This window comes from Saccopteryx leptura, chromosome 2, assembly GCF_036850995.1.
Source record: "Saccopteryx leptura isolate mSacLep1 chromosome 2, mSacLep1_pri_phased_curated, whole genome shotgun sequence".
In the NCBI taxonomy this organism is placed as follows: Eukaryota; Metazoa; Chordata; class Mammalia; order Chiroptera; family Emballonuridae; genus Saccopteryx; species Saccopteryx leptura.
The window spans coordinates 183,441,695-183,462,368 of NC_089504.1; the positions used below are offsets into that span (position 1 = coordinate 183,441,695).

Genomic DNA, 20,674 nt, shown 5'->3' on the forward strand with positions numbered 1-20,674 from the left:
TGGATACCCAGAGAAGACACTCTGGGTATCCAATAAGGGGCACACCAACTTCATTTCTCTCATCTTTCTCCCTAGCTTGGCATTCAAGCTACACACAGCCCTCCAGTGTGTGCCTCATGTTTGCACCCTCTTGCAGCAAATGCTATGAACTTACACCTCTGGCTCTGTCTTTGATACAGTAAGCCAGGAATTCCACCCCTCAACTTCAAAAGACACAGACATCTGCCTCTTCATTTTCTTATATTTTCCTTTGGGATGTCTAAATAGAAGATGAGCATGTAAATTAAATGTGTATATAGACAGATAAATAGATGAGCAGAGATCTTTATTTGCAATAGAGGATTTCAGCAGAGGGCTGGGTTTCTTCATAATCATATTTGGGCTGTGTCCAAAAGGGCATGTGCTACAACAATGCATGCACCATACACACAGTCCCAAACCCACAAGCCAGACGTGCACACGTATGCTATACACATCCAGCGAGAAGGCACAATGACTATTTCCTTTACATGTGGGAACCTTTGAAAAGAATTTCAGAGTTGAATTTAGCTGGGACCTTAATCTGCAGAGGAAGCTAAGGGCAGAGTGGCTCCCTCGGCCTCGCCCTTGCAAATGTCCCTTTGTAAAGACCCCAGAACCAGGGCTTTCCTACGAGGCTGGGGAGCCACTTTTCATTTTCCTTTGGTATAATGAAATGCTCTGTCTTTCCCCCAACACGAGCAGTACGTCTAGAAACTCAGGAACTACATTCCTTTTCATTTGTCTGGATTTTCTGTAAACTTTGTAGTCAAGCGCTGTCGCCCCATCCGCGCAGCGGGGTGGTGCGAGGTGTGGCCGGCGCGGGGCGGGGGGGTGGGGTTCAGCGCGAAGCCGCTGGTTTCGGTGCCCGGCTTTCTAGGGCGGGATCGCCTCGGAGATATAATTACTACGTTTCCAGTGGTGCATATTCTCCTGGAGTGCTTAATTTGGTTTTATTTGTGTCTCAGCGAGATCCACATTTTTTTTTCGGGGGGAGGAGAGAGAAGCGACCCCAGGCTTAAAGTTAATTAACCAACAACGCTTTACTTCCCGCCGCCCGCCCGCGGGCTCTGGCACCGCCGCCTCCCTCCCCGCCGCGGGCGCGCCCTAGCCATGGAGCTGGAAGTTTCAGGCTCAGAAGGTCCTGGGGAACCAGACGAAAGAGTGGAGGGGATTGTTCAAAGCATGCGGGCACGTCACCAGCCATTTTTAACGCCCTTAACCCTGAACTTTCCCCTCCAGTCTTCTCGCTCCCACAGGTCTCTTGGGCGGGGGGAGGGTACTGGTAGGGTTACATCTTCTTAGACTGGTCTTTTTGACGAAGTACATTGATCCCAGCGCCCTTCTCGTCTCTAAATTTTGACCGCATACTGCCCCTAATAAATGAAATTGTAAAATTGCTGGGTTAATTAAATCTATATCTCATTGCAATAGGAATGGTTAAGGTCCTTATATAAACCTGGAAAAGAACATACCATTAATTTTATTTATTACAAGGCAGCCCTGCTCCCGGATTCTTCCCGCGATTCTGACCCCTACTCCCAGAAGCTGGGACCCAGAACCTTTGGGTTCTGGCCCGAGAAACTCCCGTTTAGCATTAGGCGAGCATTTCTGTACCCGAGAGGGAGCCCCGGGAATGAAGTGGGCATTTCAGGTCCTTTGTTTCTACTGGTGGTCCCACACAACCCAGTCCAAGTTGTTCTGGGTTTTTCACTCCACGCAGACCTGGCATATCACCGGAGGGAAAATCAGGACCTCTTGGAATCACCTCTCTCCTCGTGGCTGGATACCCGCAGACCTCCCCACTCACCTACCCGCACCAGCCAGGCCTCAGGCAGACAGAGGGGCCAAGATCACAAGACCTCGTCTAGACTGGCCAGGCCGTGTTTGCTCTCCTTGTTTCACCTTGACCTTGGACTCCGGAGACTGGGAAGCCAGTTTCCGAGCCAAGAGCCATCTCCCAGCAAGATCCACCTTTCCCTAGACTCCTCTCTCCTCCTCCCACCATCGCCCTCCCCTTTGCCCTCAACACACACTCATGCTAGCCTGTTTTGTTTTAAACCTTTCTGTAGTATTTTTCTTCCTACTGCCAACCCAGCCTGAAGCCCGATTTCCGAACTGTAAGGTGACCCTTTCAGATGATGATTAGGCTTAGTTTCATATTCTAACCCACCCTTACCAGGACGCTCTCCATCGTCAAACACTACCTTCCCCCTACAGGAAGAAAGGATACTACGGTGGGCTGGATCTCAGTATAGACCTGTCCACTTGTTCTGGGGGCTGGAAGGGTCCAGTGGGTCCAGCTTAGCCCGAGGTTATTGTGTGGCCAACTGCCTGCGTGCTGTCTGGACTGGAGCACCTAGCATGTGAATCATGTAGCAGAGGCAGAAAAGGGAGATGCTGCAGCCCCTCACCCCTCTTTTTTCTCTCTCTTTATTACCTCTTCTCCTCAGGGAGGTCCTGTGCTTCCCTGTGAAAGGGAACTTGGCTCAATTCCACGAAGATGTGCCTTGGAAAAAGTTGACTCTATTAAGCACCAAATTGGGCATATGAAGCCCCACAAGTAGGGAGATTGGGTAGGAAGAAGAGGGAGTTTTATCAGTAAGCTGGTATTAATTTGTCCTTTGATAATACGGGGCAATTTTAAAGCATGAAAACAATTCATACTAAAAGGGAGTGACCTCAAGAAAGCACTGGGAGCTAAAACTGAGTTTGTCCAGCTGGAAACTGAGTGATCCCATCTCTGCCCAGGTCTTTGGCCCTCATCTACCAGAGGACAGGCGGAGGTCAGGCCTCCTGGGGCCTCCCAGACTTGCACCTGGGAAAGCTCCTTCCAAAGCAGCAACGCTGCCCTCTCTCCATCATTTCACGTTTCCTTTTGTACACCGATATGATAGCACGCGCACGTACTCTTGCTCACATCCAGACTTTTTAGCTTTTTTAGATCGAAACCTTCCCCTTTTTCCACCACATTTTTTTAAAAGTCCCACTCCAAGGCTTTTTCTTTCTATTGTATATTAAAATATCAGCCTATTCTATTAACAACCGGTTCTCTGCCCTAATGACCATTTTAATAAACAAAGATATACCAAAAGGTAGTTTATTATTTTATGCATTTAATACTTAAATAAGAACAATAAAAGAGGTACACAAAACTAGATTGTGTTATAAGAAAGTTTTTAAAAATTAATGAAAAAATATTAAATAATACCTAACAAAAAACAATAAAACTATTATTTAAGATATCCAATGACAGCTTGTCACCCCCTGGTTGTTTGGCACTTTTTCTCTTTATGTTATATGTTTGTTTACTGAAGTCACAAACGCGAGGAAAAGAAAATGTAGTATTTCATCAAAGGTATGATTTTTTTTGAAATGAATAAATAAATATTGCAAGCATAGTTCCATCAATTTATTTTTACCTATGGATGGAATGAGCATTACTATGGGGCACTTAGAGTACACTGTTGCACAGATGAACATTCAAAAAGTGTAAGAAATGTAAATTTGTGATTTCCACATTGGGTAGCTGCCCAGGCGCCCAGTTTAGAGAGAATAACCCTGATTACAAGTGCCATTTTAACAACCATACTCCAAACTCAACAAAAAATTAGGTATCGGTTCTGCCGAACCGGTGCGAACCTGCTGAATCCCACCACTGTTTGGGTACTATTACATCTTCTTAGCCTTCTCTGCTCTACTTGAGGAAGACCTGCGAGTAAGGAGCCCAGAGTCCCTCTCAGAAAACTGGGGTTTTCGGGTAAGTGGCTGAAAGCAGGAAATGAAAACACCATCCCGGCATCAAAGTCTCTCTCCTTGCAGTTATCAGAGTTTTGCCAGCCATGAATTTAAGGGGTCAGCCTGGGCCACAGCCGGGCTCCTCACACCCTGCTGGCGCAATTTCGCCTGTTTTCTGGTTTCTTCATTTATTAAGGAAGAAATCCGGGTTTTTCCCTCACCCTTAGCTCCAAGCCCCAATCTAGTCACAACGATCTTTTGGGGTGGGGTAGGGATGTCTCCCCCATACACACGCTAAATTTAGGGGATGGTGCCTGGGAACTGTCCGTCTCTCCAGACCCTTTTGAGTCGGCCAAATTCAGCCTTTCCCCGGCCTCTTCCTCTTCGGGGCCTGACAGGGGGCGTTGCCCTGCCTTTAAATCTCCTAGCTTCCTCCCCCTCTTTGCCCCTTGTAAGAGCCAATCAGAAGAGAGATTTTCCACTTTGTCCCGCCCCACCTGGAGGGGTGGGAACCCCAGGAGACAAGTCTTGGGCGTCCCTCGAGGCGGCCGGGTCACGTGGGCGCAGGAGGGACGCTGAAGGAGGCGGGAGGGAGCCGGCGGATTCCTCAATGAAGTGTCTCCGCATGCGCAAAAGGAATGTGGGAGGGAGTGGAAGCACCAGAAGGAGGAGAGGGGAGGGTGGGGAGGAAAAGGAGGAGGGATGGGGGAGGGGGAAAGAGCGAGGTGTCTCCTAGATCGCAGCCTCTGGCAAGTGGAGTTTTTAAAAAGCTCGAGCAGATCATGTCATGACGACTTCGCTGCTCCTGCATCCGCGCTGGCCGGAGAGCCTTATGTACGTCTATGAAGACAGCGTGGCTGAGAGCGGCAGCAGCGGGGGCGGGGGAGGCGGCAGCACTGGCGGAGCAGGGGGCGGCTGCAGCGGAGCCAGCCCCGCCAAAGCCCCGAGCATGGACGGGCTGGGCAGCAGCTGCCCGGCCAGCCACTGCCGCGACCTGCTTCCACACCCTGTGCTGGGCCGCCCACCGGCTCCCCTGGGAGCCCCTCAGGGCGCCGTCTACACGGACATCCCCACCCCGGAGGCGGCGCGCCAGTGCGCCCCTCCGCCGGCTCCCCCCACCTCGTCCAGCGCCACCCTGGGCTATGGCTATCCGTTTGGTGGTAGCTACTACGGCTGCCGCCTGTCACACAATGTGAACCTGCAGCAAAAGCCTTGCGCCTACCACCCGGGCGATAAGTATCCGGAGCCGTCGGGCGCCCTGCCCGGTGACGACTTGTCCTCCAGAGCCAAGGAGTTCGCCTTCTATCCCAGCTTCGCCAGCTCCTACCAAGCGATGCCCGGCTACCTGGACGTGTCGGTGGTGCCTGGGATCAGCGGGCACCCAGAGCCGCGACACGATGCGCTCATTCCCGTCGAAGGCTACCAGCACTGGGCTCTCTCCAACGGCTGGGACAGTCAGGTGTACTGCTCCAAGGAGCAGTCGCAGTCCGCCCACATCTGGAAGTCTCCCTTTCCAGGTAAGGAAGAGGCCCGAGCGCCGCGGCCGCCGCCAGGGACCCCTCCCCGCCCAGCCTGCCCCGGGGCTCCGCGCCCCAGCCACCCCCGCCGTCTGGCCCCGGCGCGCCGGCTCTGCTGGGCTGCCGATGGAGCTGGCCGGGCGAGCTGCGCTGAGGAATGCGCCGGGGAAGAAATCTGCTCCGACACGTTCCCCAAAGCTGCCCGGCTGAGAGTGAAGCAATCATAGGCGCCCGAGCGCCGGGCCGCCGGCTGGTCTTGAGTCGGTAGCTCACCTCCTCCTCCCCCAGCCGGCTCCAGTCTCACGCGCGGCTCTCCGCGGGGCGGGCGAAGCCGGCTTCTGGCTAGGAATGGGGGTGGGGTGGTCCTCGAATCCTTGGAATCCACAACCACCAGCAAAAAAAAAAAAACCCCAATCCATTGAAAAACTGTGGGAAAAAATAAGAACCTCCAAACATTTTCTTTGGCAGAGTTTTCAACATCATTCTGGTTCTAGACAGGTTTTTTGGCTTGTTTGTTTAAATAAGGCTCCAATTTGCCAGTCTACAGAAATATAGATACTTCTCTTTTTTTCTTCTTCTTCTTTTCTTTTCTTGATGTATTTACTATATTTGGCTATGAATTTCCTGATTGTTAAAGGAGCAGAGAGCTAAACATCTCTCTTGAGAGGATGTGAAGAGAAGGGAGTTTGCATCCCTCTCCTGGATATGTTCTCTTTTCCTTTCTGGCATACTGACCTCAAATCCTGTGGGTGTTTTCACTAACTCCTCAAATGTGGAGAGAAAGAGCATTATCCATGCTCAGACACACAGAGAGGGGGTAAGGATGAGAGATGTGGGGGGGGGGGGGGAAGACCTTTTCTAGCAGGATCTGGGATCCAGGCCCAGGCTGGGACCTCTCAGTTTTGTCTGTCTATGTATAGGAGAGATGTGGAATTCACCAGTGAGTATCTTGTTCCTTCTCCAACTGAGACTATCTCTGAAAAGGGGATCTTGCAAGCCATATAGGGGGGAAAGACCAGTCCCAGGTTTTAAAAACCACATCAGGAGCTTTGAAGGTAGCACTGCACTGAGAAATCGGGATTAGGGGTCTATCAAATCCAGAGCTTCAGTCTGCTCTGACTGTAAATAGAGCTCAATGGGAGAGGGCTGACTAGCTCCCTTCTGATGTCCACAGGGGTCCTGTGGGGTCCAGAGCAGTGACAGATGTCTCTCCATACTGCCCAGAGGGTTCCCCAGCTCTGTATATGAGCCCAGGGACATTTTCATTGGGAAGTATAGACCTGAAGACCTCCTAAGGGTGGGCCTGAAATTCCTCTGCATCTGGGAATGAGGCAAGGGCAAATGATGAAAATATCACTGAATGATGTTAGGAAGTATAGCAAATAACATTGTAAATCTTGTAAATACTATGAGATTATTCAATATAACACAACTGAATACCAGAGTGGGACCCACCCTGGGCAATCCATTTCTGTCTGCAAGAAGATTTAAGGATGATAGAATTTTAGTACATGGTATATCGTGCATTACCTATTTGGCACTGGCTATAATATTTTTATATAATATGATTTCTATTATTAACCACCTAATATGAAACGCACAATAACACATTTCTAGACTATAGGTGATCCACATGTAGAGAGAGATGGCATTTTAATTCCCCAATTTGCCTGACCTGTGGTGGCGCAGTGGATGAGGCATTGACCTTGGACACTGAGGTGCCCAGTTCAAAACCCTGGGCTTGCCTGGTTAAGGCACATATGGGAGTTGGTTCTTCCTGCTCCTTCCCACCTTCTCTCTCTCTCTCTCTCTCTCTCTCTCTCTCTCCTCTCTAAAAAAAAGAAAAGAATAAAAAATGTTAAAAAAAATAATTTCCCAATTTACTCAAATGGAATGCTCCTTAGGAGATGGGGATCTAGCAGGAATTCCTGAGCAGCAGGAGCTGATAGGCCATACTAAAGGGCCAAAAGGCAGGAAGCTGTTGCCCACCAGGCTCACTGTTGGCAGAGGTGCAGGTCTAGAGCCATGGGCAATGAACTCAATGTGAAGAAATGAAGAGAAGGAGCTGCACTGGCATCCCTGTGTATGCATGTGGAGTGCAATAAGGATTGGAGAGAAGCTCAGAAATATCTTTGAACAAAACATACCTTTTAAAGATTCTCAAGAAAAATCCTGCTAAAAATAAATAATTTGTGATCACAGCCTCCTAGGGAAAAATCTTTGAAATAAAAAATATATATATAGCTCAATCGAGATTTAATACACTTGCAAATTACAGTATGCAAATTATGGCATGGAAATGGATATAAAATCTAATAAAAACCCCATGTGTCTCAGGAGCTATGTGTTCACACACTCCCTGTGTGGAAATAGAATCAGGCTGGTGTGTAACAGCAAGTGCAGAGGTCCAGGCAAAAGGCAGATGAAAAGCAAATGATCTTCAGACGCCCTCCATCTTTCTACCCACACAGAAATCTTTTAGAAGTAGTGAGATTTCCAGATAACTCTGTCTATGCAATTGCGGTTTGTTCTGCAGCATCTAGGCATAAACACTACTGTCTCTCTTCAGTGCCTCTGGCTCTGAGAAACCTCATCTATGGCAGTCTGGGTTGGTGTGGGAGATGAAGCAATTGTTTAGAAAGATCCAAATAATTAGGCCCAAGATATGTTGTGGCTTCTACCTTCCAATTACACAGATCCTCACTTCATTGCTCTTTTTTTTTTGACACAGGCAGAAATTCCAAGAGAGGATCAGCAAAGAAAGGGATGGGAAGAAATAGAGACAGATAAGATTAGGGGAAGAAGCAAAAGAGAAAAAGAATTAGTAGGTTCTTTGGGCCATATTGGAAGTACCTACTGACAAGCGTTTGAGTTTTGGTTGAGAAGAGCAGCTAGGATTTCTAGCCGGGCAAGGTCCTCTTCAGAGCCCTGTTGTTGTATTGCGTGAGTGGGCAAGAAAGAGTGGGAAGTAGGAACCTGTACACAGGGCCCCTGAGAGAAAGCTATGGCTGAGCATTGATCTGATTTTTATTCGTTCCTCAAAGGTGTCTATTAGGTTCCCAAGTATGAAGTGTTTGGGTGTGTGTATGCTCTGGAGGGAGATTAGGGAAGGATTGATTGTAAAAATTAATAGCCAACTCCCCTACTTACTTGAGGTAATATAGACATTATTCCAGATCTAAGCTTCCAGATGTTTCCATATCTGTAAATCCCACTTCATTTTCAGACAAAACAGCAGACAATAAAAGGGAACTTATGTGAGAAGGAAAGATTGAAGGTACTTCTCCAGGAGATCTTAAAAAAGAAACCCAGCTGTTTGGTCTGACCCATGAAAAACTTGGCTAAATCAGTCCTTGACAATATACAGAGAAAAATAACTAGTTTAAATCAATTGCTTGTTTTTTAAAATTGATTTTTAGGGTTACATTGATTACATTTCATTGGAAAAGTTAGAGTTGGAGTTTAGGGGACCCAAAATTGGGTAGGCAAATGTGAGCATTTATAGAAAGTAGAGCAAAAAACCAGGGAGAGTTATCTGGTTAATTCAGGAGTCAAATTCCACTTTTAGCCCATTTTGCTCTCCAAGAAAAAGGAGGTGTTTTTATTTTGTTTGTTTTAAAAGGAGGTATTTTAAAGCTGGATTGTACCAAGTGACTTATTTCCATTTTAGAACTTACTGTGTCATTATGTTGAGTTCAAAAATCTGGCTCTGCCACTTAAGTTATTTTACCCACTCAGAGCCTCAAAAGTCTGATTTTGTAAATGGGTTTAATAAAATAAGCCTGAAAAAATGTTCTGAGGATTAAAATAAACAAAGAGAAAACCTCACAGTGTTCTCATGATATCATTACTTACCTTCTCTGTTTTATTCTTGTCCCTGATAATCTGTTTCCTGAGTCATAGTTACATCTGTAAGAGTAAAACAAATTTGAGAACAGAGAGGGTTTTTAAAAAAAAATTATTTGTACCCCCCAAAAAAGAAATTCATTTTTAACCTAAAGGATCTGCTCTGTTAAAGTGAAATTGTTTTGTTTTTTCAGATTTTTCTAAAACCTTGGCCTATTCATATCTAGGCAGACAAAAGTGACAGGTACAACAATTTTCCTGAGAAATTGTCGTCATGAAAACAGCCAAACCAGACCATTGGAACCCCTCTCTCCCATATTCTTCCTGAGCGTTTTCTGTCCTCACTGCATTTGATTGTGACCTCTTCTCTCCCATCCTGTGTAGATAAAGGCTCCGGGAGAGAGCAGACCCAATAGGAATGGGTGTAGGGAAGGTATTTTATAAGGGTAAAATGAGAACAGCATTTCAGGAAGCACTTTGTGTCTTCATTTCAGACTATATCTACACTTTCAAAGAGCAGTGAGAATGAAGGGGAAACCTCAAATATTCAGTCTTCTTCATTATCTTCTGCCCGAAGATGTCTAAGAATTTCATTTTTAAAATTGTGGGGTCAGTTATTTAGATAATCTCCCTAGTTCCCCACTTCCCCTTGAAAGTGTGGTTATGACCTTTTTATTGATGTTGATAAGGGTAGAGTGGAAGGGGGATATAAATGACAATTATTATTTTTAGTTTCTGTGAAATTTTCAGAGCATAAAGAAATAAAACTACTAGTGGTTAGTATGACAAGGTGTTTAGGATTTAGGGTTATGATTCCTGCATGGGCTGAAGACAGTTTCCTTCAGCCTTGGAAGAATGGAGAGGAGAGGGGGTTGGAGCAGAGCAGAATTTGCTGTTTTGGTGAGTGGACATTTGTGGAGAAGGGGGGCATTGAGTTCTTTTTATAGACTTATGTGAATACCTGGTTTTACCCCAAGAAGGGTTCCCCTGGTGCCTCCTCAGGTGGAGAGGCCCTGGGGCATGTACCCTTTCTTTCCAGGGACCAATTCTCTACATCTCAGGGCCAGGCCTCCCACCTTCGATGCTTGCTCTTAAGTGTCTTGTAACATTGGACTACTAGATGATGGGCTCCCAAGCAGGCTGGCTTCACCTTGACACTTCCATCTATTGGTGCAGGCCTCAGATTCCTAGTGCAGAGCCAGGGAGTAGTCACTTGGTGGTCTGTGTCCAAAGAGATCTGGTGGTTTGGGCACAAAGATTCTAGTGACAAATGCTGTGCCTGTGCTGAGCCATACTTTAGCCTGAAGCAAAAGTAAAAATCAGTAATACTGGCCTCGTGTTTATTAAAAATTTTGATATTTTGCTCATTGTGGATTTTTTTGGCATATATTTTGATTTTTAAAAAACATTGTATTAATTATCTTGATTATTGAGTTTTTGGCACCCCCTTCTTTAAAGTATGAACCAGAAGAATACCCCAGAGGCCTCACCTTAGTCGTAACCTTGCTATTAACAGAGATGCGCCTCACCAGGCAGTGGCGCAGTGGATAGAGCGTCGGACTGGGATGCCGAGGACTCAGGTTCGAGACCCTAAGGTCGCCAGCTTGAGCGCGGGCTCATCTGGCTTGAGCAAAAAGCTCATCAGCTTGGGCCCAAGGTCGCTGGCTCAAGCAAGGGGTTATTCAGTCTGCTGAAGGCCCACGGTCAAGGCACATATGAGAAAGCAATCAATGAACAACTAAGGTGTCAAAACGAAAAACTGATGATTGATGCTTCTCATCTCTCCATTCTTGTCTGTCTGTCCCTATCTATCCCTCTCTCTGACTCTATCTCTGTCCCTGTATTAAAAAACAAAACAAAACAAAAAAAAACAAAAAAAACAAACAAACAGAGATGCAAAGGATTTGGGGACAATCCGCTGGCTTCCCCTGAGTCCCTGCCAGAACCTTACGCCTCCGCAGCCAATGTGCAGCATCGGGCCCCTATCCCAGTTACAGGGTCCAGCGCGCGATTGACTTGTTGCCCACCCGCCTTCTCTCTCGCCCCTAGATGTGGTTCCCGTACAGCCCGAGGTGAGCAGCTACAGGCGCGGGCGCAAGAAACGCGTCCCCTACACGAAGGTGCAGCTGAAGGAGCTGGAGAAGGAGTACGCTGCCAGTAAATTCATCACCAAAGAGAAGCGCCGGCGCATCTCCGCCACCACGAACCTCTCGGAGCGCCAGGTCACCATCTGGTTCCAGAACCGGCGAGTCAAAGAGAAGAAAGTGGTCAGCAAATCGAAAACACCTCATCTCCACTCCACCTGACAGTCTACCGGGCCACTTTACGCCTCTATTTATGTTGCCACTTTGTACCATAACCGAACCCTCGAATATTTAATGTTAACAAGAAAGAGGAACCGCCCTCAGCCGGGAGACAGAGAGTATCCAAGGGCGTGCTCTGCCGCCCTCTACTCCCCGCCCTATCCTCAACCCTCACTCCCATCCAAATGGGGCCTCCAGGGCCTCAACAGCTTTGGAGGTGGGCTCTGGTGGGCTGTGGGAGCAAGTCCCCAGGCCCTTACTCCCCCTCACACTCACCCCTCTCCATGCCAGAAAGCCGAGTGGCAGCAAAAAGCCCCATCATTCCAACCAAAGCCAGGTTGTGGAATCCCCAATGACCCCATTCTCGCCTCCTCCCTTTCTCGCCTCCTCCCTTTCCAGGGCAGTTAGACGGCCCTCCTGTGAGTGCGTCCTCAGCCTCTGTACAGAACCTGGGAGCCTAGTTCTTCCCCTGCTCCCTTGTCCCTCCTGCACCCCTTACTTAGGCAAGAATTTCCAGTTAAGACTTTCTATGCATATTTTAAAAGTCGTATTAATATTAATGATAATTATTAGGGATCTGGCATCGTGATTGGATTACAGGCAGCGTATAGGTTTTCTTTCTTTCCTATCTGTTTCAACAAAAGCTGGAATTGGCCTAGGAGCCACCTGCCCACGCACCTCAAACAAGAAACTGAATTTCTCAGGAGCTGCCTTCAGCCCTACTGCCTCCTCTGTTCTGCTCTCCCAGCCAACACGCAGAAATCCAAGAACAGAAGAAGCTCAACCATGCTTCTAAATACTTTTTTAATTTTTTTGCTTCTAAATACTTTTTATCTCCTCCTTCTCCTCTATCTTTTTGTCCTTGTTCTTGTTCTTCTTTCCCTCTCACTTTCTCTCTCTCCCTCCTGGAGATAAGGTCAGACAAAGATACAGATCTTTCTTTCTTATCTCTTTTTTTTCTTTCTCTTTCTTTTTTTTTCCTTTTCTTTCTTTTCCTTCCTTCCTTCCTTCCTTCCTTCCTTCCTTCCTTCCTTCCTTCCTTCCTTCCTTCCTTTCTTCCTTTCTTTCTCTCTCTCTCTCTCTGTCTCTCTCTCTTTTTTACAAAAGACCAAGGGATAGAGAGTGGTTCTCCCACCAGAGTCCATTTCTAGTCACTTCTCCATCACATCAATAAGCAATAGTTGTCTGACCAGGAGGTGGCGCAATGGATAGAGCGTTGGACTGGGATGCAGAGGACCCGGGTTCGAGACCTCGAGGTCGCCAGCTTGAACGCGGGCTCATCTGGTTTGAGCAAAAAGCCCACCAGCTTGAACCCAAGATTGCTGGCTCCAGTAAGGGGTTACTCGGTCTGCTGAAGGCCCGCGGTCAAGGCACATATGAGAAAGCAATCAATGAACAACTAAGGTGTTGCAACGCGCAATAAAAAACTAATGATTGATGCTTCTCATCTCTCTTCGTTCCTGTCTGTCTATCCCTCTCTCTGACTCACTCTTTGTCTCTGTAAAAAAAAAAAAAAAAAAAAAAAAAGCAATAGTCGAGGACAGAGACCTCACACTTTCACTTGTACAGATTGTCCAGAGGAAAGCAGTTTTCTTTCAGCAGGCCAAAATAATGGCCCCCATATAGCCAGCTAATGTAGATGCTGCCTAACATTTCCCTCCTCAAAGGCCAACTTGGTGCTAGGGGGCCTCCTTGCCTTCTCCCACTGGCGCATTACAAAACAGTGTTCTTTTGAAATGTTCATCGGAAATAGGCTTTTAAGAATGTCTATCTGTATATAGTATTGTGATGTCTGAATGACAATGTATTGAATTGAATACAAAAAGAAAAACCCACAAACTTGTTTTTAAAATAAAAAAAATTTTTTTGCCTTGATTATATTGCCCCTTCTGTCCATTGGCTCTTCAGAGAAGTTTCTGATACCCTGACTCAGCCAGAATGGACAATAGAAAAGTATAGCCATCACCCCCAGTTTGGAAGATCCCTGATTTATATTTTGCTCCACTTAAGTTTTTTTAAATTTCAGTAGTTGAAACAATATAAACAGAAGAAAACTCCTTCCCATCCCAATGCCTAAATAGATGAGTGTATGTTGTGGAGAAAAGGGCATAATCAGTGACTGAAAAGGCCTGGAGCAGGTGAGTGAGACAAGTAGGTTGTCATTCACTTCTGTTAGTAGTTGGGGCTCAGATCTGGATCTGGGCGCTGGAGCTGAATGCTGTAATGGTGGCAACGGTGGCAGCAGCTGGGAGCCAAACTTAGGCCCCAAGGCCCTAGTGTCTCCAAAAAATCCCAAATCCCTTCAGCCAGTTCAGGGCTGGGGCTAGGGAAAGGTCTGCACAGCTACTCCTGCTCAGCATTTTCAGGCTGCACCCCCCCACACCCATCAATTTATGTAGAGAGGTCAGGCTGCTAGGATCCCTTGCACCCTCAGTTCACTAAACCAACCCCACTTTTATTCTCCAACATTTCTGGGAATCTTAGTCTTCTAAGTAGTCTGGAGCCGTATAGACTGCCACTAATTTGTTTTTTCTGTCAAGTCAGTCCACGTCTATCTCCCTATCTGGCAGAGTTAATGAGATTGTCAAATTATCAGGTGAAGAGACTTTTTTAAAGCAATATAACCTGAAACAATGTTATCTTGGATTAAATCTTTACTGCAGTAATTTTTATTTATATATATTTTTTCTTCTCCTAAGACATAGAAAGACTGGAGGTATTGGGTTGGAAATTAAAGTTCTTTGGTCTCCCTTTAACTGATGATTGAAGTTTTAAACATTTTATTTAAATGAATGTTTCTGGGGGAGAAACATGCATGTACATGTGCACACACACGGTCTGAGAGACCATCTCAGAATTCACCATCTGTGGAGGCTTTGCTACTGATGTGGTGCCAGTCCTGTTCAACTTTATTTCAACTCTGGGTTAACTATCAAAGAATCATATGCTGGAAAGTAGAGATTTAGGAGGGGATAAGTGAATCTCCCAGGAATAAAGTTCATTCCTTTTTTAAAAAATTTATTTATGGATCTTTAGAGACAGAGAGAAAGGGGGGAGGGAAAGGGCAGGAGGCATCAACTTGCAGCAGTTGCTTCCTGCATGTGCCTTGACCAGCCAAGCCCAGGGTTTCAAACCAGAGACCTCAGCATTCCAGGTCAACTCTTTGCCACCACAGGTCAGACTAAAGTTCATTCTTAATTCCATCTTTCTTTTTTCTTCCCATTCATACCCTAACCTCTCCCCCAAACAAGAATCTTCCCTGAGATAAAAAGAGTTGAAGATTAAATATACATTTGGTAAGAAAAATGAAATGAGTAGTTAAGAGATCTGGAGCTCTCTTGATATGAGCCCCCACCCTTCTTGCCTTGAGGGTGCATTGGGTAGTTTCACTGCATGGAATGTAGACACAATGGAAGTTGGAGACTTGGGGGAAAGAGAAGTCTACGCTTCTCAGAGGGGTCCCTTCACTTCTGCACACACACACACACACACACACACACACACACACACACCCTCATAGTCAAATGAGTGAATATTCCTACATACAGAGGTAATGGGCACTAAGGCCCCAGAGAGGGTGATGGAAAAGAGAAAGAGAAAGCTTATGCAAGCTCATTGGGGTTGCATTGGGATCTTGGTGAACCAGGCAAAAGATGAAGTCTCTATGAGTCCTAGTGTGCCAGGTTGTTTAGGACCCTCTTATACTATAGATTCAATATGCCTAGATGAATTTGGAGAACTGTTATGCCTGGATCAGTTTTAAAGATGCCCCTACCACAAGAATAAGTAAGCATGAGAATGGAAGCTCCTGTGTGAGACAGGTAACTGCGCATCCTGGGAAAGCAAAATTGGGAAAATGTATTATTCTTTTCCTGATCATGTTGGTCTCTTACCTTTCCATATTTCAAGCATTGGCATTCCCATTGGGGACTCTGTGAGACATACTTCTGAAGGTGTGTGTGTGTGTGTGTGTGTGTGCCTGCAAGCGCTTAGAGTCTGTAACCAATGGACAATTTCCTTAGTATTTACTGCCTGTGTGTGCTTTTGTCTTTCTCATGATCTGATGGCACCTTCTACTCCTCATGCCTCACCAGGTTGGGACTGGGGAACCCCGATGGGCTAGAGCCTCACAGGAGTCTCCAATTGGAGGTCACTCTACTGGGCTGCCAGGAAGGGCTTAGTCATGTCTTTTCCTGAGCTTGGGAGCAAAACCCTTCCCCACCCATATCTTTGTCCCCAGACCTAAGGCTAGCAGACTAGTCCTTCCAGCTGATAGTTCTGTGGCTAAGAGCCCACCTGAGGGAGTAAGTACTGACTGCGGGAGACCCCTCCATGACTATCTTCAGACAAACCTCTCTTGGGGCTGATCCACAGACAGCTGGGTCAGCAGTGAGGGCATAAAGCAGGGACAGCCTCTAGGACATTCTCCATTGCTCATAGCATTGGAGCTGGGGACACTGGCAGCCCCCTCTGTTTGAAAGAGAACACCTCACTCTAGGATCCAGCTGGGTCCAACTTGGATGGTGTTGAGAGCTCACCCCTCAAAAAACCCCAACAGCTGGATCAGTTGTGTATCTAGACCTGCGCTGATGGAGGACTGATGGGCCCTGGGGAGCAAGGGGCTTCTGGGAAAAGGAGGGGGCCAGAGCCTTTCCGCCACCAACCAGACCCTTCCTCTTTTAGCCTTGACCGTGACTAGGCCTTTCTGACCTTGACATCACAAAGAGGACAGAGAAAGGGGGAGGGTGGAAAAGGCCTTGATCTTCCGGTGGCCTGAGAAGGGGAGGGCTGCTAGACCCCTTGACAGTGCCACCCACCTTCCCGCCAGAGCCCGCCGCTTCTGTTTACACACAGAGGAGGTGTCGTCTCCAGTCTAGACTGGGGCTCTAATAACGCCCATAAAAGGCGGCCTCTCCAGAGATGCGCCGCTGCAACTCAGCTCCCGTGCGCCTACCGCTGGCCGCTCCCTCCGCCTCCTCCGCCCCGCCCTCCTCTGCTACCTCGGCTTGGCTTGAGGGCGACCTTGGGGAGGGGGTATCCAGAGGTTTTCTAGAGGCCGAGAACTCCCACCTCACACGCTTCTGAACCTCTCCTGTCTCCGAAGGTAAGTGAATCCCGCCTTTCAGTCCATCCTCTCACCACTACCAGCCTGCTGGGCCTGTTGTCCTCCTACTCCAATCCGACCACGCTTCCCACCCCGCACTGAGGGCTTGGCTTTGGAAGCTTTTGGGTAGCTGGGCAGAGCAGACCCCAAGCAGACCTAGCCGCTCCCCAGAGCTAGGCTGGACGCAAATCCTGGTCACACTGAGCCACTGGCTGTGGTGCAGTGGGCACTGGGGGTAGTCTTCACCTCAGACGGAACTTCGAGGTTTAAAGACCTGCCCCTCCACCCGGGACTTCCAGATACTTGCAAGTGGTTGTGGGTGTGGCGTTTGATGAGAGTGTTTAAAGAAAAAAAAATTTTTTTAATTTGGTCCCCACACCTTTCTTGACACTCAGCAATTCACTAGGCGGAGGAGATCCTCTGCTGGCGGAGGGGGAAATTGTCAGGGCTGCGAAACTATTTAACTATTAGCGCGCCGAAAGGACAGAGAAAATGGGGGCACGTGGCTCGTTTAGGGGTGCTCAGGTGAGGGATGGAGAAATGGCTTCCCATATTTTCCCGCCTGGGACTCCTCCCCCATTTTCCATTTCTTGAGTGGCAATTGGGCTGGGGTCTTTAGGTGAGAGGGAGCTCAGAGGAGCCGCAGAATTGGAGGAGGTAAAGACGATGCTGACCCCAGGTTGTTTGCTTGAGCCTGAAAGCCTGCTGAGCACTCCCACCCAAGGCTTCCCTAACACATACCCCCCCCGAGCTCCCCCGGAGCACCCCCCCCCGGGGCTGCATGTCTTTAGAAGTTAACACTGAAGAAGGGGGCTCCCTATTTTCTTGTTTAAGCCCTGGGCTCCTGGAGGGAGGCCTGGGCACCAGGTGGGCTCCGACCCCTGGAGGAGCTAGTGAAGCAAAGACAGAGGAGACTGAACCCCTACCTCCACCTTTCAGTCTTGTCTTAATCCCGAAAGCTCCTGTGCCTGCACCCCTTCCAGGGCCGAGGCTCTGCCTTATTTGCACACGCGGCAGAACCACTTTCTACAAACTAGACGGCGACCTTGAACTGGGCCACCGCAGCCTCTCTACTGACAGGGAAGAATGCGCCACCGTGCAGAATAATTCCGACGTCGGGTTGGCGGGGAAGCCCAAATACAACCACTCACAGCTGCTCCGCGGTGGCCTAAGCCTACCGCTGCCACTGTGCCCCTGCCACCAGAGCCGGCGTAGATTTTATACTTAAATCCTTTCTCCTGGCTCAGCGGAGGCGGTGACTAGAGGCCCCGCGAGGAGGCCGCGAAGATACGGGAGGGTGGAGGCTCAGGCGTAGAGGGTGCGGGAGAGCAGGCAGGGCGTCCATCTGGTGGGTGCGCGAAAGGATGAGGGGCTCCACGAGTGTTCAAGGAAAAGACTTGGACCTCATGCTAGCCTTCAGTTTTAACTGACCCCTGAGTTAATGAGCGGGGTATGGTTGACCAGGCCAGCTGCAGCAGGAACCCGCGGCCCAAGCGCCAGCAAGCAGGCCGCCGCCTCTAACCGTGCCATTTGATGAACGTGTAGGAGAGCGGACGCACACATCGCTCCGCAGTTCCAGAGCACGGGTCCCTGGCCAATTACAGTTTTATATGAGGGCTGCGAGGTGTGGGCAGATTAAAGCCGTGGTGTAGACTAGGCTAAGCAGCGCTTTGGGCTGCGAGACCTTCCCAGTCTCATCCAGCCCCAGTGGGCTCCGGGCGAGCAGCTCTTGCTCAGACTGATTTAGACTTGAAGCTTTGCACCCGAGCCTCCCGCCGACCCCGGGGACCCAGGCTGAGAGCGGCCCTCTGGCGACTGTTGGTCCGAGTCCAGTTAAGGAAGGGACACTGTGGAGCGGGTGCCTTACAGGAAAAGAGAACCGCCGTGGTGCAAGAGGAGGCTGGGCTCTTAAATTGCCTGGTTCCTCACTCGGGTCCTGAAAACCCGGTAGGTTTACACTGGGCTCCGAGGAAAAGTACACTGGGTTGCAAATTTTGCTGATGGTTTTTGGTAGGACTCAGAGTCGGAAGCACAGAAGAAAGAGGAGTGTATGCGTGTGCCGATGTCCACAGAGTCCATACTTGGGAAAATGGCCTTTTTTGATGGGACAGAATTAGACTGATAGAAACTGAGTGAGAGTGAGGACTTACTTCACTCGATCCTCATTTTCCCGGCGTTGCATCTGCCGCCCTGTGGCCGCTGCTCTGTGTGCTCGAGGGCCTGGCTGAAGGGCAGCAAGCTGAGCTCTGGGCCTGAGATTTTCAACGCAGGGAGGGATGAGGAGAGGCTGAGACCTTCCTCCTGGCGTCCTCTTTCTAGGAGACTGCAGTCATCTGGAAGGAAAAAAGAAGGGCGAGAAGCCTCCACCTCACAAGAACTAGTGATCGATTATTCGGCAAAGCTCAGCTCGACATTTCTCGCACCAACAATAGAGGCTGAGCCTGGAGGGCTGCAGACCTCGCGCCTGCGCGATGTTCTGATCGAAAACGACAATATTAAAATCACCCCTGTTGAGCTTTATGAACAAAATAACCCCTATATAAATTTTTTAAAATTAAAATTTCAGTGGCGCTCATGGAAAACGATGCATAAATATGTTAGAGGTGCTATGACGTGGGATTTGCAGCGGAGGGATGCGGCTCTCTGCAGTCCTGTGACCCTTAATCAATTAGTCACCAAAAGCCAGTCCAGGCGGTCTCTTGCCCCCTCTCTGCCCTGCTCTCGCGGTTCTCACAGGAGGTGACTGCGTGAGCATCCCTCCGCTTGGCCTAGGTTCTGGCCAGTTGGGCCCCGAGGGTTCCTAGGGGCGGGAGGAACCTGGCTTGGCAGTCTGGCGGGCCAGGTCGGGGAAGGGGAAGCGGGTCGAGGTGCGGCGCTGAGCTTCGAACTGTGGCTGGGCTGGGAGACGCCTGCGCGGACAGTTATGTCGGAGTGAGCAGCTAAGGCTTGAGATATGAAATCGCCGAGAGCTGTGGAATTCTAAGAATCTGCGTCTCTCTGAGGCGTCCTGGAAGGAGAAAAAGGAAAGGGAAGCTAAGATTCTTTCTTTTCCTTCGGTCTTCTCTGACTCGTGCTCAGATATTTATCTTTTACCTACATGTTTTTCCCCCTCCCATATTTTCTCGTACTCTTAGTTTCTCTAATTTTCTATAAATCTCTGGTGTTTTCTCATATTGAGACGTTTTCCGAACTGTTTACCTTACCTTATATTACTCAAAATCGGGCATTGGATAGGAGCCCGCAATAATCGCATAGAAATACGATTATTTTGTTCTCTAGAGCCCGGTAGAATACACCTAGTTTTAAAGGGTTTTGTATTGTTTTTTCATTTTAATTCACTTGACTGTGTTCCGTGGACTTAGTTAAAATCGGATTGTTGTTTTCAGACGTTGGTGAATCTTGCCAATGGCCAGCGTTGGGTTCTCAGCCTTCTTCGGAAGGAGCTGCTGAGGTTAGCACCACAAATATAATTTCAATCCCCCAACAAGACAATTCTCTGCAGTTTATTCCCTCACTTCCAGCACACCTACTGGACTCGGCGCCACTCCCTGATGGTCCCAGCGGTAGATTGGACTGATTAGGGGGTGTTAGTAGCTTCTCTGCAGCGGGAGACAGGAACTTTATTGAGGGACCAGAGACCCTTGCTGCAAAGAATATGAGAGAACCCCCAGAAGTCCCTGTGACCCGAAGAGTCACAGTGAAGAGTGGTCTGAGCCTCCAGATTTTCAAGAGCAGGCGGGCAGGTTCCCACTGATCTATTAATAGGTGCCTCCTTTTCCTGCTCCCTCTGCATCCCATCTTTAGTGGTTGAGTGGCGGTATGAGACTGGGGTAGCTCCCAGCTTAGGGAGGGACCTACATTAATAATTCTCCCTAAATCCCTCCTGGAGGAAAGGGCTCCAGATGTCTCTCCAAATTCCTGAGGAGAAAGAACTGAAGAAGAGAAGGGCAGCAGCCACAGTGCTGGGAGAGATAGTAGCAGGAAAATCTGTCTTTATACCCACCTCGCCTCTACTGTAAATAAACCTCGAGCCAAAGGGCTCATCTGTCTCCTTAAACAGCCAGTAAACTTTATATGACACAATATCTAATAGTAATTTATTGGGGAGATACTGTAAATTCCAACGGTTTTAGTTAATAAAGGAGCTA

At 48.3% G+C, this 20,674-nt stretch overlaps 1 protein-coding gene across 1 annotated transcript; it reads left to right on the forward strand.

Moving 5' to 3' along the window:
* Positions 1 to 4,543: 4,543 nt before the first annotated feature.
* On the forward strand, positions 4,544 to 11,645 carry HOXC13 (homeobox C13). The gene is made up of 2 exons (XM_066365856.1): positions 4,544 to 5,273; positions 11,169 to 11,645. Exons 1-2 carry the CDS (start codon positions 4,544 to 4,546, stop codon positions 11,423 to 11,425), a joined length of 987 nt encoding a protein of 328 aa, XP_066221953.1. The 3' UTR covers positions 11,426 to 11,645.
* Positions 11,646 to 20,674: the final 9,029 nt, after the last annotated feature.